Below are 14,817 nucleotides of genomic sequence, written 5' to 3'. Positions count from 1 at the left end.
CAGTTGAAACTGATTTGTATGTGGGAAAAATGTTGCCACATAAATAATTTCACAATTTAAAACAGTGAGTCATCTTTGTCAAATCGTCTTCTTTTTCAACCCTTTCTTCATTCTTTCTGTGTAAAAGTGAAAAAAATCATGCACATTATTATAACCATCATTGTTAGCGCTGGAGCAAAGTCTTAACTGACATTGATAGGTCCTGCTCTTTCTACACTTTCTATGCCTAACACAGCCATTATTGATCAAGTTTTTAATAGAATTATTTAAGGTAGATTTCACTAATTTACCAAATATGTTTACTTTATAACTACTGATTAACTACTACTTGTTAGCCTTCCCTATGTTCCAAGTCTAAATTTTGATGTTGGAAAAGGAAAAACATTTTGGAGGTCGTCTGAGCTGATTTTTACCTCGGCAGTGGCAACACTGTGGGGGGTTGGGCCAGTAGCACATGGGCCACACTACAGAAAGAATTACATTTCTATAGAGAGAATGTCCTGCTGTGCTGGGGTCATTGCACCTCAGTCCCGTAACCTTTGACCTCTGACCTCTGCCGAGGTTTGTATTTATTGGAACATAGATCTTCTGTGTTGTGTCTCTCTGAAATCCTCCAGGATTGACAACAGAGACTTTGAATGCAGAAAAAATGGCAACCCACTATTGTGATTTAATCACCTGACCTGAGTGTCAATATCAATATCCGCTGAAGATTTCAGAGGAAGATTTGTGATCCTGGGTGTGCACAAGGACGTCACTGTCAGCTGTGAAAAACGTGCTGCCAGACCAGAAGGTTTAATCTCTGATGTCACCAAAACACTGCTTATACAGTGGTTTTAACAAGTACCTCCGTTTTTATTTTTAAAAACTAGTTAGTTAATTCTAGTATACGTCTTCTATGATCTAGAATTTCTTTGAATTAAACTAATAAAGAAAGAATCAAGAGATGAATCTGAAAATATAAGATTATAATATAATTTCAAGTTTCAAAGTAGGTTTATTGATTTGAAACTTACAGTATTTATACATGAATAGTGTAAAAATGTGTCAATGGATGAATAAAAACACGTATTACAAACAAATTTCACATGCCGAGATTCATTTTCCATTGTTAAGGGTCATGAAGGGAAACTGACCTGTGGGAACATTTATCAGAAGGAAAACAGACACACTTGAAGTTATTGATAGTTTAGATTCTCCATGTGCAAGTCTTCGGTTGGTCTGTTGAAGAGGAGGATTAATCAGACATGTAGAAAACACGCAAGCTCCACACAGAAACAACTAAAGTTCAAACACTGGAGGTTGTTAATTTGAGGTAAGTTTCAGAGTCTGTATGAAAGCTGTGTATCATGTGTCATAAACAATATAGTCTTATATTTTCTAAATTTATAAAAACAATGAGACAATTGTGGTAAATCTGAAGAATCTATTTACTGCCTCATAAAACCTGAAATAAGAATAAACATTTACTTAATTTGTGATGCCTCACAGATGTACCAACAACACCTCCAGTTATATAGGTATATATATATATTTATTCAAATAAGCTTAAATGTAGAACTCCAGATTTTTTTTTTTTTTAGGCCACATAGTCAGTATTCACAGTTCACAGGCTGAACATGATATTCCTGAGTTAAACAAATTAAAGCAGTCATGTTTGTTAATTTCTCAGTAACAGATCTGACTGTCACAGAGGAATAAGTACACGTACATAAGCTTTTAACACCAGAAGTGACTGTGGCAACCCAAACCACTGACAGGAAAATATTCTGTGACAGAATCGCTGACTTTCATCCTTAGATTAATATGTCTCTGTGTGTAAAATATTGTACTGCATTATTATTTATTATACCTGCATACTAATTCATTCATTGTCATGTCCCTTGTTTGTGTGGTCTTTTTCACAATATCCCAAAAGTTAGGTACCGATGCCATTTACACATGCAGATTCACCATGTTTCCTGCCTGGAAACTGTAAATGTGTACAGTACTGAATAAACCCAGCGGAGAGCAGGACAGCCCATCAGGCGGAGACAGTCAGGGGAGTTTCCCTGTTGACAGCAGAAGACCTGACGGTAACACACACACACACACACACACAGCTAGCCGGCCAGCTAGCTAGCTAGCTGCACAGCACCCATTGGTCACGTCAAAATCAAGCAAACCATCAGCTTTCTTCAGATATCAGCCATGGATTTAAATAATATGTTGTCGCGACTTGAAAGTGCCAACGAAGAGGAAGTCGAGAAGCTTCTGAAGCAGTATAATCAGGAGGTGAGTCGCGGCTCTGCTCGTCTTTCCATCAACAAACGGCGGCGCTAACGTCGCTAGCTAGCAAAGCTGCTAGCTTTGAGTCGGCTACTAGCCAACGAAGCAACTATGTTGGCACTGTCATATGATTTCTAATGGTGTATCGTTAAACATATCATACCCATACCTATGTATGAGGCAAACAGGGCGTTGATGCGTTGTTTGCGTACGTAATGCTGATAATGCTACTACTGCCTGCTCACAAAACCATGTTGCTAAGTTATTCAGAAATATTTGCAAACAGATATTTCTTGGAGGTCTCTAGGAAATCTAATGACATTTAAATGCGTTTCAAAGAGGTTGGGGTTTATTTGTAATACGGCGTGTTTAATATGTCTGTGACAGGTCAGACTGAGTTGTTTAGTGTCAATAATGAGCATCTTATCTGTTTCAGAACAGTCGCACCTTCGCCTTTGACCAAAAGGAAGAAACCCTGCGGAGTGTAAGTACTACTTATGGGAGCAGCTGGCTATTAGACGATCCAGGTACCTCAGATATGCTATAATGTGTAATCCTTTCACTCTGTGTCATAGAAACTGTGTCAGAGTGTGTTGGCAGTACTTGGGAGGCAGGCGCAGCCCAGCTGTCAGAAGACATGTCTGGAGACACTCCGCATCCTGTCCAGAGACAAGCGTATCCTCGCACCTGTAGCCACCAAGGAGGGCATGCTGATCCTGGGAAGGATGGCGGGGCTGCATGCTGGAGAGGAAGGATGTGATAACGAGAAAAGCTCTCAGGAAGACGCCCAGTCAGAGGAGGAGGAGAGGGTGGTGGTGGAGGCCTTGAAGTGCCTATGCAATGTGGTGTACAACAGTCCTGCAGCTCAGAAGGTTAGTGTAGACGTGCAGCTGGCTCATGGCCTGTGTGCCACCCTGCGTACGGCCCGCACATGGCACCACGAGGTGGGCCTGTTCACACTTCGCCTTCTCTTCCTGCTGTCTGCATTGAGACCTGATGTGAGAGGGGTTTTGAGGAGAGAATTGCATGCTGTGAGACTGCTGACAGAGGTGCTGGAGCACACCCTTGATGTGCGCTGGGTCGGTCCCTATGAAGCTGCCCCTCCAGAGCCGCAGGCCCTGCCCATGCCTGCAGAGGACAATGAGCGAACAATGGAAGCACTCAAAGCCTTGTTCAACGTCACACTGTCTGAGGCTGGTGGTGAGGTGAGTGTATTGTAGAGTAAAGGTTCAAGTTGCAAGTATGTATGAAAGGGTTGGGAGTAGGTCAGCTGCGCATCACCAGAAACGTAAATATTTATGGCTCAGTCATTTGCTCAGTTACAGATTAGTCTGCCCTGGACCACAGAGATCATACAACTCTTCCCCCCACAACTTCCAAATGATATCTCTCACTAACCATTTGGCCTCTTTACGTCTTTCTGAGCAACACACTCAGCAATTTACCGTCAGTGGCTCTTAGCACGTCAGCTGAATCCCTGAAATGTAAACATTCAGCACAGCACAATACTCTGCAACCACTCAAAATGTCTACAGAGAAGGTTCATTTAGGGAGGGCCTATACTTCAACACAGAGCTTTTGCGTATTTTCCGATCTTATCCACCAATGACGTCTTTTTTTAAAAACAGTTTGAAGTCAGTTTCATAAAAGCCTTTTATAGGCGTCCATCTTCGACTGGTTTTGAAATAGTTCCACTTGATCACGAAATACAGGAGTAACAGGTTGCCCTCACCAAAATACCCTTCTCTTTTTTACTTTAACATTCAAGTTGTGTACTAAACATAGTGTCAGATCAGTCGCTTTCACTGATATCCCATTCAGCATAGGTCTTTTTCCCAACAGACATTATGACTGGTCATAGTAGGAAGAGTGTGATAGTGAGTCACCGTGTGTTATTATTTACACTTGTGTTTTTATTTGTGTGACAAAATGTAATATCTCTTTACACAATATCACCGTCCAGCACTAGACTGCGTTTATTTGACACACTAGCTCTCTCTTTCATAGACTTCACACTAGTGTTGTAGTACTTGAGACCAGTCTTAATATCACTTTTTGATGGTCTTGGTCTCGTCTCGGACTCGACTGCATTTGTACTCGGCCTTGTCTCAGTCTCAGACATTGAGGACTCGGGATTTTATTTTAAGATCAGTCAAGACCGTAACTTTGGGAATATCAATAAATTGCTTTTGCATTGTTTGATTTATTTGTTAACATCCTAACTTTGATGGATGTAAAACATATTGCTTTTAAATGCTACCAATAACCCTGATAAAAAAGGGGTTGTTACTGTTCACGACTGTCTCCCGTCCCCGCGATGGTAAGCATGGAAAAGGCGCGTTGAATTAAGAAGCTTACGTTGATTTCAGCTGTTAGTGTTTGTATGGGTGTTTTAATAGGAATGCTGATCTTTCAGATCAGTTTGAGAAGTACCTATGATCTCATTCCACATTTTATTGTGTGTCATGTAATGCAGGGAACTGCTCTTGGTCTTGACTCGGTCTCGCCCTCCTTCGGTCTTGGTCTCGACTTAGTCTCAGCCCCTAAAACTCTTGGTCTTGTCTCAGTCTCAATAAACTCTGGTCTTGGTCTTGACTTGGTCTCGGTTTGGGTGATCTTTACTACTACAACACTACTACAGGCCAAAAAGCTTTGTCATCCTCTGAGTGAAATAGGATGATATTTGCTATATGTGCTTTTGGACCAATGTGTGAAGTATATATTATATTTTATTGTCATTGATTTCGATTATGATGACGTTATTATGTAGTTTGGCCCCGATCAGACTGAAAGCGCGTTGCAGGTTCGAAAAAGCGAGGCACACATCAATGCCTTTTGTGGTTGAATTTGGAAAAGATCAGTGCCTGGTTTTTTTTTGTTTTTGTTTTTTGTTTTTTAAATGTTGCTAGGCAACCACCGAGTTGCTCCAGAGGTGTGCGACCTCTGACATGTATAGCAATTGTAAGTCGCAATGGAAAAAGCGTCAGCTAAATGAATAAATGTAATGTAATGATCGGGGCCTAAGAATGTATTTTAAGTAATAATCTGTTTGTGTGTGTGTGTGTGTGTGTGTGTGTGTGTGTGTGTGTGTGTGTGTGTGTGTCTATATATCTATATATATATATATATATATATATATTCAATTCACAAAAATAAAAATTATTTTACAAAAGAAAAATCTAAATCAGATCAGTATTTGGTGTGACCAACTTTTGCCTTCAAAACATTCATCAGTTCTTCTCTGTACACTTGCACAAAGTTAGAACTCGGCTGTTTTCAGCCATTTCTGAGCTGATGGCACTGTAAGCATGATGTGTCTTTCATCTGCTGCAGTAAATTTCTTTGGACGACCAACAAACAACCCTAACCCTAAACTTTGCCTGTTTCTTTGTGCTTCTTCAAAAGAGCTTGGACAGCACATCTGGAAACCCCTGTCTGTCTGGGAGAGAGCTTGCTGATGCAGAATAACTACCTTGTGTCTTGTTGCTGTGCTCAGACTTGCCATGGTGTATGACTTTTGACAGTAACCTGCTTCAGCAGCCTCACCTTGTTAGCTGAGTTTGGCTGTTCCTCACCCAGTTGTATTCCTATTACACAGCAGTTTCTGTGTCCGTTAATGATTGTGTTTCAACCTACATATTGAATTTACGATCATTAGCAGCTGTTTAGTATAATTGTTTAATCATGCACCTGCCTACAAAATACCTCCCTTTATTTAGAAGAATTGATGCTTTTTTGAAGGCAAAGGGTGATTGATTTTTCTACTTTAAGCTCACTTTGTATTCTGTAAATTGACAAACATAATCTGTTAACATGTCTATTTTTGAAAATACTCTTTGCTACCAGGTTCCTGACCTTTTCCCTTATTGTTTTGCTTTACCTCTTAACAATAAAACTGTAAATGTAAATGCTCCGTACTTGTATAGCGCCTTTCTAGTCTTTTCGACCACTCAAAGCGCTTTTACACTACATCTGCATTCACCAGTCACACACATTCATACACTGAGCCTAAGTGCTCAAACGGAAATTAACAGTCACACTCATTCAAATCGGGGTTCAGTATCTTGCCCAAGGACACTTCGACACGCAACCAGGGGGAGCCAGGGATTGAACCGCCGACCTTCCGATTAACGGCCAACCCGCGCTACCTCCTGAGCCACAGCCGCCCCTGTCTGCTTGGAATTAACGTATCTGTACATCCTTGATTTTATAGGAGGACGACCACCAGTTCCGACTCATCACTGCCATCCTGCGTCATCTGTTGATGCTGAAGACTGAGACGGAGGAGAAAACAGAGGAAGCACACAGGTCTGTTCCTCACTCCTCTTAATATTTTAATCTATTTTTGTAAGATACACTGTGCACAAGGCGCTCTCCATTTAGCAACTTTTGAAAGGACGCAAAACAAGCATGAAATGGCCCAGTCCCATGATGTTTCATGACTTTCAGTATGTAAATGTGTGTCCTCACTTCTATATTTGGTGATTGTGCTTTACTCGAATGCTGCTGTTGAGCCAAACTTTATTTGAAACTGATTTGCATAGAAAAGCACACCGATTGAGGACGTGCTGCCACCACTCAGTAAACTAACTTGTACCCATGTGAGAGGCTGAGTGTCCTGCAGGCAGCTGTGAGTGAGCGACATTAAGCCATTAAGACTGATAGCCCACAGTCCGATAGCACACTGCAGCATCATGGGGAAAAGGGCGAAAGAGACATTTCTTTGGAGCCTCGTTGGGTGTTTCATCTTCTAAATGTTCTTAGCTGTCGTAATACTGCAGCAGTATTTTCTATGCTAATTTAATGCAGGAATGCCAAGAATCTGTGGCCATTAACTGAAATTTAAACAATGTCTTGTATAAGTGACTGATGTTCCTCTTGACCTGTCAAGTCGTGGCTCAACTGGGAGTTTGGCCCCTTTTGATCAACAGATCAACATAACTCTGCTGTAGTTTGTTGGAATGTGACAGATCTCATCTAAATGAAATTGTGGAGTGTCTTTAAAAGACATTTCACAAACATTCTCACAGTATAAAACACGGCACACTAAAATACAATATTGATATTTGGCCTTGGCAGTATTCACCATAATCAGCCAGCTTTGTCCTCCATCGGTGCTGCCAAGACAACAGCTTTTTGTCTTTTCAAATTCACCATTTTACAAGTTCTCTCTCTCATCCAAAATCTTTCTCATTGTTTGCCTCTAATTGGCTATTGCCGGTCTTCTCAGACAAAATTAATCTAAAATCATACTAAGTAGATACAAATTTAAAACTCTAGGCATGCTTGATGAATCTACCTACAGTAAAGGAGGTATAATTTTCTGTTTACTATACACAGCTGGGGATGGTAAACAGAGCACAAATTACAGTTCAGTTCAGTTGTGAATGACATAAATATCAACATAGATTTGTGTAGAATTAACAATGTGGCACAGATGGGAGTTAGATGAAATGATTTGACACTTAAAAGCTCCCCATCAGCTGTTCCAAAATGTAGATTAAAACCAGAGGTGATTGGTCCTTTGCCATGAGGGGTACTTGACTTGACTGTCTCAGGCAAAATGTTCCAAAGCTTTCATCTATTAATCATCTTATTCAGTTTTTAAACCTCATTTGGACTTTTTGGCAGTTGCATCTCAGAAACGGATGATTTGATTTGTCCCTTTTTATTTACTGGACTGTAAATGTTTCTTTTGATCTAAGATCTAAGTAATTAAAACCTTGGGGTTTTTTTTGTTTGTTTTGTCTCCAGCCATGCCGTCAATCTACTGAATAACCTGCCTGTGTCCTGCCTTGACAAGCTAATCGACGTGCCCGTCCAGGGAGGACTAGAGAAATATGGTGGTAAAAACATGGATGCAGTCCAGGTGTTACTGGACTTCATGGAGAAAAGGATTGACAAGGTAAAGTTCATCCTCTGCAGCGAATATAGAGAGGACTGGCTGCATCGTTTTCACACTGAAAGTTACTGATTATTTGTATCTCTTTATGTGTTGTTGATAGTTAATATAAAACTGTGGTATGTCCTAAAAAAAGAGGGGTAAGAATGTTGAAGTAGACATTAGTGAGTACATTTAAATCTGTTGTAATTGACACTTTAGGACATAACAGACATATTTCGAGCTTAAATTAAACATTATTGCCAACATAGGCAAACTCACACGCAGTAAGCAAAGAAACACATCTTTGTGATATTTTGCATCTATTTGATATTTGAAAGTAGTGCTGAACCTGGAATCCCTCAGATCTGATCCTTGGCCTAGCAGAACAAAAATACACTCACAATAGCCCCTTTTCCACTGCACGGTACCAGCTCGACTCGCCTCGACTCTACTCGCTTTTTTTTGCTTTTCCATTGTGGAAAAGTTGTACCTGCTTCAAGGTACTTTTTTTCGTATCACCTCTGTCGAGGTTCCAACGAGCTGAAGCGATACTAAAATGTGGTGTAAAAACACGGCAGACTACTGATTGGTCAGAGAGAATCATCACTATTCACTGCATCATCATTGCGCACGCCGGACAGAGGCCATCAACAGAAACTTTTATATTTTACAATTTTCGTATGTTATTTCATCACTAAATCCACTTCCAAGTTTTGAGGTGAGAAATCAGCTGTGTAGATTTTGAATATTCATAGTTTTACGAAAAGTGATGGCGGAACAAAAATGTGCTTCAAAGTTTTCGGAGTTGAGGAGCCCCGCAAGTGGCGGCGGTGGAAGCCTGCACCAACCTGTGGGAGGAAGCCGGCTAGCCGCCGCTCACAGAGCCCTCTGGTCCCACCATCACACAGACTGCTGCAGCAGCAATGGCAGAGGAAAACACAGCTGTAAGGTTTTGATCTGTCTTTACATTCTAAGTAATGCTGAAACATTTGAACTTAAATCAAGAGAAAGCTGTGTGAGGGTCGCTGGTGTGTGTGTTGCGTTGAACATTACATCGCGGCAGTTGTGTGTGGCACTATCTCTGGGTAATATCTGCAATGGAAAACGGAGGACGGGCGAGGCGAGTTGAGCTGGTAATGGAAAAACGGCAAATGACTACACACAAAGCTTTACCACATGTCGTTCAGGTTCTCATCTACCCATCCCGCCTTTATCTCGTGATCCTTCATGTTTACCCCCGAGGGCACTGCTGAATAAAATCTATCCATTGTTTCAGCTTGTGAAGTGTCTGTGGTTTGTGTCACCTCAAGCAGGGCTCCAACTACAAAGAGGGTTTGACTCCGGTGCTCAGCCTCTTGACTGAAGGATCCAGGAAACACAGGGAGATCCGCATTTATATCAAAGCTCAGGTACAGAAGTTGCCAACGGATTTAAACAGAGATAATAAACTTTGACACTTTTTGTGCCCTGCCTTCCCTGCGGAAGTGTCTGAGTAAACTACTGAAGTCTTACCGGGATCCCAACGTGTGTGTGTGTGTGTGTGTGTGTGTGTGTTATGTATTAGTCAGTGACTAGGTTATAGTGACAGAAAATATAATCTGAACTAATTATAATCCCTGCATCTTCAGGTACTTCCCCCACTGAAAGATGTGAAGATCAGGCCGGAGATTGGCACTGCCGTCAGAAACAAGTTGGTCCGCCTTATGACACATGTCGACATGGGTGTGAAGCAGACGGCTGCAGAGTTTCTCTTTGTCCTCTGCAAAGAAAGCGGTGAGTGAGCTGGGGGCGGGGGGCGGGGGGCGGCAGGCAGTGGTCGGGTCATGGGAGGAACATTGGGGAGAGCTTCAGAAAAGCAGGAATGGTGCCTCTAGTTGGGTCTAATTGTTGAAGTAGTGCACTGCCAGATGCATGATCGTTACATAACTGTATCTACAGCACGGGTCATCCTCGCACACGAACATTTATATGTAACTCTTCACAATCTTGTGTATCTGTGGCCTCGTCTTGCAGTGGACAACCTGTTAAAGTACACGGGATATGGAAACGCAGCGGGGCTCCTGGTGGCTCGAGGACTTCTTGCAGGAGGGAGAGGAGAGACAGAGTACTCCGAAGATGAAGAAGACTCAGACACAGAGGAATACAAATCTGCAAAACCCTTGTGAGTGCTCTACACAGGGCTTAGAATAATAGTAATAATAAGCATTGGTGATCCGACGTCAACTTGTTTAATACATTAACGTGTATGCATTGATAATGAATGAATCCGTTTGCAGCTGTACATTAAGCTCGCTTGTGTGCTTGTTCCAGCATCAACCCCATCACCGGTCATGTGGAGGAGCCGATGCCGAACCCCATCGAAGAGATGACAGAGGAGCAGAAGGAGTACGAAGCCCAGAAACTTGTCAACATGTTTGACAAGTTGTCAAGGTGAATACACTAAACTAGGAAGTATTCAGAGAGATAATAACTTGTTTGTTTTTATGGAGCAGGGTCTGTTGCCTGACTTTCCATCAGATTTAATTAAAATCTGCTGATACCTGCTAACAGACAAACAACAAAATGATGCCACAGAAGTCTTTGACAAATAATAATTTGTGTTCTTTTGCAAAGGCTCGACTAAGATGATGAACTTTTTCAGTTTGAACAACTGTTGCTTCCCCTGCTCAAATTATATTATTTATTGTTTCCTCTGCAAAGAGCCCTGCTGCATTTGTGTTGACCTTTCCTTAGTGAGCAGAGGCCAATGTTCGTCAAGCACCATGTCTGTTCAAAAGGTAACGACGAGCTCGCTCCCTGCCAACCGATTCATCAAAGGAAGAATCTCTTGCCGTTAGCTTCAATTAGGCCTGGACTTTGAGCACGCCGCAGCATTCAGCTGGAGTAAAATGGAGGCTGCCGGCACGCCACCGCAGCATCTTTACCATGGCTTTGTTAATTATCACCTAATTGGCTCGCACAGTCGGTTTGTCGGCCCTGGTTCCTTTATGTGCCACAGTCAGGTTTTTAATAACACGTGTCCTGACTTTATTCTTCTCATTTTGAGGAGCCATTCGTTGGCCAGACAGGGAGTGGACTGAGACAGAGGCACATCTAGACAAAGCAATTTGGGTGGAACGTGGCCGAAGAGGAAGAGACACGTTTGAACAAATGAGCAGACGTAAGAAAGCTGACCTCATTGTTAAGCCAAAGAGGGGGTTGAGCTGTAATGAGGCGCGTGTGCCCACAAGAGGAAGATTCCTTTCCTCTTTCTTCTCTTTCTCTGATGTGATTATGAAGGAGAGGTGCTTCCTCAGTACAGGCTCTAAGGAGATCGTTCAGAGTCCTGCAAGAATGCACTCCCCTAACTGCTTAACAGGTCCTCCAATTAGCACATATTCTGCACCCACCACATCTTACATCTGCCAGACCCCCCGGTCCACTGCTGAGGAGGAGAGGAGGGTTTGTTTTTGTTATTTACTCTAATTGGGAGAGGTGATGTTACATGTTTTTGTTTATTTTGTCTTGTTAGTCCTCAGTTTACCTGCTAAGTTTGACTAGTGACATAAGGCTGTGAGGCTGGTGGCGCTCTCTACAGGTTTTATCGCTGAATAGATGCTGAAATATTTTCAGATTTCACCACGTCTCCTCCATCCCCCATTTAAAGAACTTAACCTGTAGATTTCCCAGGATACGTTCAGTTTAATTGCAGGAATCAGTAGGAATTACATGGACATTTATATTTGAATCTCTTTCAAATTAATGCAAATGGGTCCTTTTTAAATCTTTTAAGGGTAATTCGCTGATAAATCATCTTAGAGGAAGTGGTGCCAAACAGTGCAGGTATAATTGGATTAGGATGAAGGGGCAGCCGTGGTTTTGAAGAGATTAGTCCGAGCGCTGATCCTGTAATTAAACTCCCACAGGAGAGGAGGGGAGAGAGGATGGCCAGACAAGGGCGAGCGTCCATGAAGCGGGGGGTTCTCGGGTGAGGGTCCTCGAGTTTTGGATGTAAGAGAGTAAAGATGTACAAATGAAAGCCCTCTTAAGACTGTCTGTGGATACAAAGGGTCCTGAACAGAGTTCAGGTTTTGTCTATAAGTTTGTTTAAAGTTAGTCATGTCCATTCATATGTTTGCTATGTGGCAACCTTCTGATCTAACCCCTTTCCATCTACCAAGTGGGCATCTCTGATTTTTTTCTTTTTGTGTCCACAGGCAGAATGTGATCCGGCCAATGGGGGTCAGGCCCGACGGGACCTTAGCACCGCTTGAAGAAACTCTCTGTGATGCGCCTGAAGACAACTCAGGATCAGACTCTGACTAGTACTCGGCCCACCTAGGCCACATTTTCCAGGCTAAGCTGACTAGATCTGTGTCCCATCTCAAGGGTGGATCCTTTGAAGGATGGTGCCCACAAAGGTGGGTTCTTCAGAGGAGCAAGAACCTGGCTGAACTTGTGCCTACACCCTAAACGCATCTAGTGTCACAGAAACAGTGTAGAGCAGAAATCAGTCAAAAGATCCACACGCTGTCCAGATAACTCCCTATGAATCACACTCCATTAACTTTAATGTCTTGGTAGATATCAGGACAATGTGTGGATCTACTCTTACAGAAACCCAAAGTAAAGTAGTTCAGACCCCCGCTTTTCAATTTGTATCACCAGGAAGTTTAGATGATTTAGAAAGCGGTTTCATGAAACCTGAGTGAACTTAAAGATTTTTGTTTTACTGCAACAAATGCAGCACAGCTGGCAAGTGTGTGACATGGTAACAGTAAATGTATCCATAGTTCTATTTATCTGTAAGTCAGGCATCCATTATTTACACCTTGCAGTGTAACAGCCCGTTAGACGTCTTCAGTCTACAAATGTAACTTCTGATGATCCATCCCTGAACTGGGACAGAGGTCAACATGTCACAGCACACTCCGGCCCCGTCGCAGCTGTGAGCCATTCTCCAAAGTGGAAGTGGACTTGATGTGTGACAGACTCTACTGCGGCATCATAATGCATAGGAGGCCTCTGTGGTTACCGTTGCATCTTCATCATTTATTTTATTGCTCCGTAAGTTGAGAAAACGGCTGATAATGTGGTCTTTGCTGGATCATCTCACTGAAAGCACTGTTCTTATGCGTTATTCAGTCTGAATAATCATTCCTTCACCTGAGCTTTTGTTTTTCCACTTTAAAGTTGAATTATTTTTCTTCTACATGATTATACACTCTTTGTATTTCTAGATAATTTATGTGCACATTATACACACACGCACACACACATTTAAACATGAAATCATTGTATCAGCCGCTGCATCACTAGTACTTGGTTTGAAATCATGGGGCCTGTCCAGTATGGACCACGGAATTGATGTATATTTAGTAATCAGGCAGTGTCAGTGTGGATAGTTTAACTTGCAGCTCACAGTGAGTCTATATTTGGTTGTGTAACTATGATGAATGCTGCACATCAGTTAGTCACCAAGGAAACTTTCTGAATTCAGGGCTTTTTGGCTTACTGTCGTGTCAATGAAAGGTGTTCTGGACACGAAGACTTGTTCTTTTCATTTCAAAGTGAGACTTCAAATGGAAAGATGCACCACTTTCCCGTGGTGGATAATCACAAACAGATTGTTTCTGCCTGTTGTGGATTCTTGACAAAGCAATGTGTAATGATTGTTTTCTAATCCATGTTACTTTTGCCAAATCTGCATGATCAGTTGTCAGTAATGGGATTTTTTTTCTAGATTGAAATTTTTGCTAATTTTATATAAATACACTAGTTTAGTATATGTATAAACTGAACATTATTTCTTTGTGTTTGGTACAATTTAAATTAATGTATAGGTTGCCAGGTCTGAAATCAGCTGCACGGTTGGTTATGACTTCACAACAGGTTTAAACCCTAAACTGAAATCCTCCTTTGGATTACTAATACATTTATTGTAAAAAAAAAAAAGGCTGATTACAATCCAGAGAAACCGAGTATTTCTTTAACCCTAGAACGTGTCATTATTACAGTAATATTAAATAATCATGAGCACACTTTTCACATGGCCTGTGAATCACCACTACTGCCTACTCATACACAGAATAACTCATAAGTAGAATATTTAATTGATCTGGAGTTGGCTTCACACTGGCACAAAAGACCCAACTCAGCATTTAGAGTCACCCTCCTGAATTTCATATGAGTATTAAGTTGTTTTTTTTTTTTTAAAAGGTCAGATATTCAGATGGTTTACAAATAAGGGAAAACCAACATTAAGTGTCTTAATGAGGTGTTGAGCCACCACAAGCCAACAACTTCAAGAACAACTTCCGTGCTCCTTGTCCGCAGAAGACCAGAGCATTCGTTTCACAGGATTTTGATATTTATCAAACCATTTGGTTTGTTTCTCCACTCATTTCTTCAGGTTTATCCCTTTAATATTTCCGTATGCATCTGTAGATCACACATGTTTTTTTTGTGTTCCTATGTAAACACCTTCTTTTTCCCCCCTCCACAAACATAGTGGGATAAATCCAAATTGCATGTGAATCACTTCTGGAAAGAATACATTATGGGAACAGTTTCTTTTACACATTCTTTACATACTGTAAATAGCACCACACTTATTTTGTGTAGCGAGGCTTCCACTGAAATGTTAATAAACTGGAGAATAAAAATAGTTGTTTTTGGATCCAAAC

The 14,817-nt window shown here is 41.5% G+C and overlaps 1 protein-coding gene across 2 annotated transcripts; it reads left to right on the top strand.

The window, feature by feature from the left end:
• The first annotated feature begins 2,082 nt into the window (after window positions 1-2,082).
• Window positions 2,083-14,798, top strand: ric8b (RIC8 guanine nucleotide exchange factor B). Of its 2 annotated transcripts, none has more exons than XM_046036355.1 (10): window positions 2,083-2,274; window positions 2,705-2,752; window positions 2,844-3,473; window positions 6,482-6,576; window positions 8,023-8,173; window positions 9,466-9,561; window positions 9,781-9,925; window positions 10,166-10,313; window positions 10,463-10,582; window positions 12,349-14,798. In XM_046036355.1, the coding sequence occupies exons 1-10, from the start codon at window positions 2,191-2,193 to the stop codon at window positions 12,455-12,457; spliced, it is 1,626 nt and encodes a 541-aa protein (XP_045892311.1). In that variant the 5' UTR covers window positions 2,083-2,190; the 3' UTR covers window positions 12,458-14,798. The 2 variants fall into 2 exon arrangements, with proteins under 2 accessions (XP_045892311.1, XP_045892310.1); XM_046036354.1 differs by having other exon boundaries at window positions 9,463-9,561.
• Window positions 14,799-14,817: the final 19 nt, after the last annotated feature.

This window comes from Micropterus dolomieu, linkage group LG22 (genome assembly GCF_021292245.1).
Source record: "Micropterus dolomieu isolate WLL.071019.BEF.003 ecotype Adirondacks linkage group LG22, ASM2129224v1, whole genome shotgun sequence".
NCBI classification, from domain to species: Eukaryota; Metazoa; Chordata; class Actinopteri; order Centrarchiformes; family Centrarchidae; genus Micropterus; species Micropterus dolomieu.
Note: the sequence above shows the minus strand (reverse complement) of the source record. Positions and strands in the feature narration are given on the sequence as shown.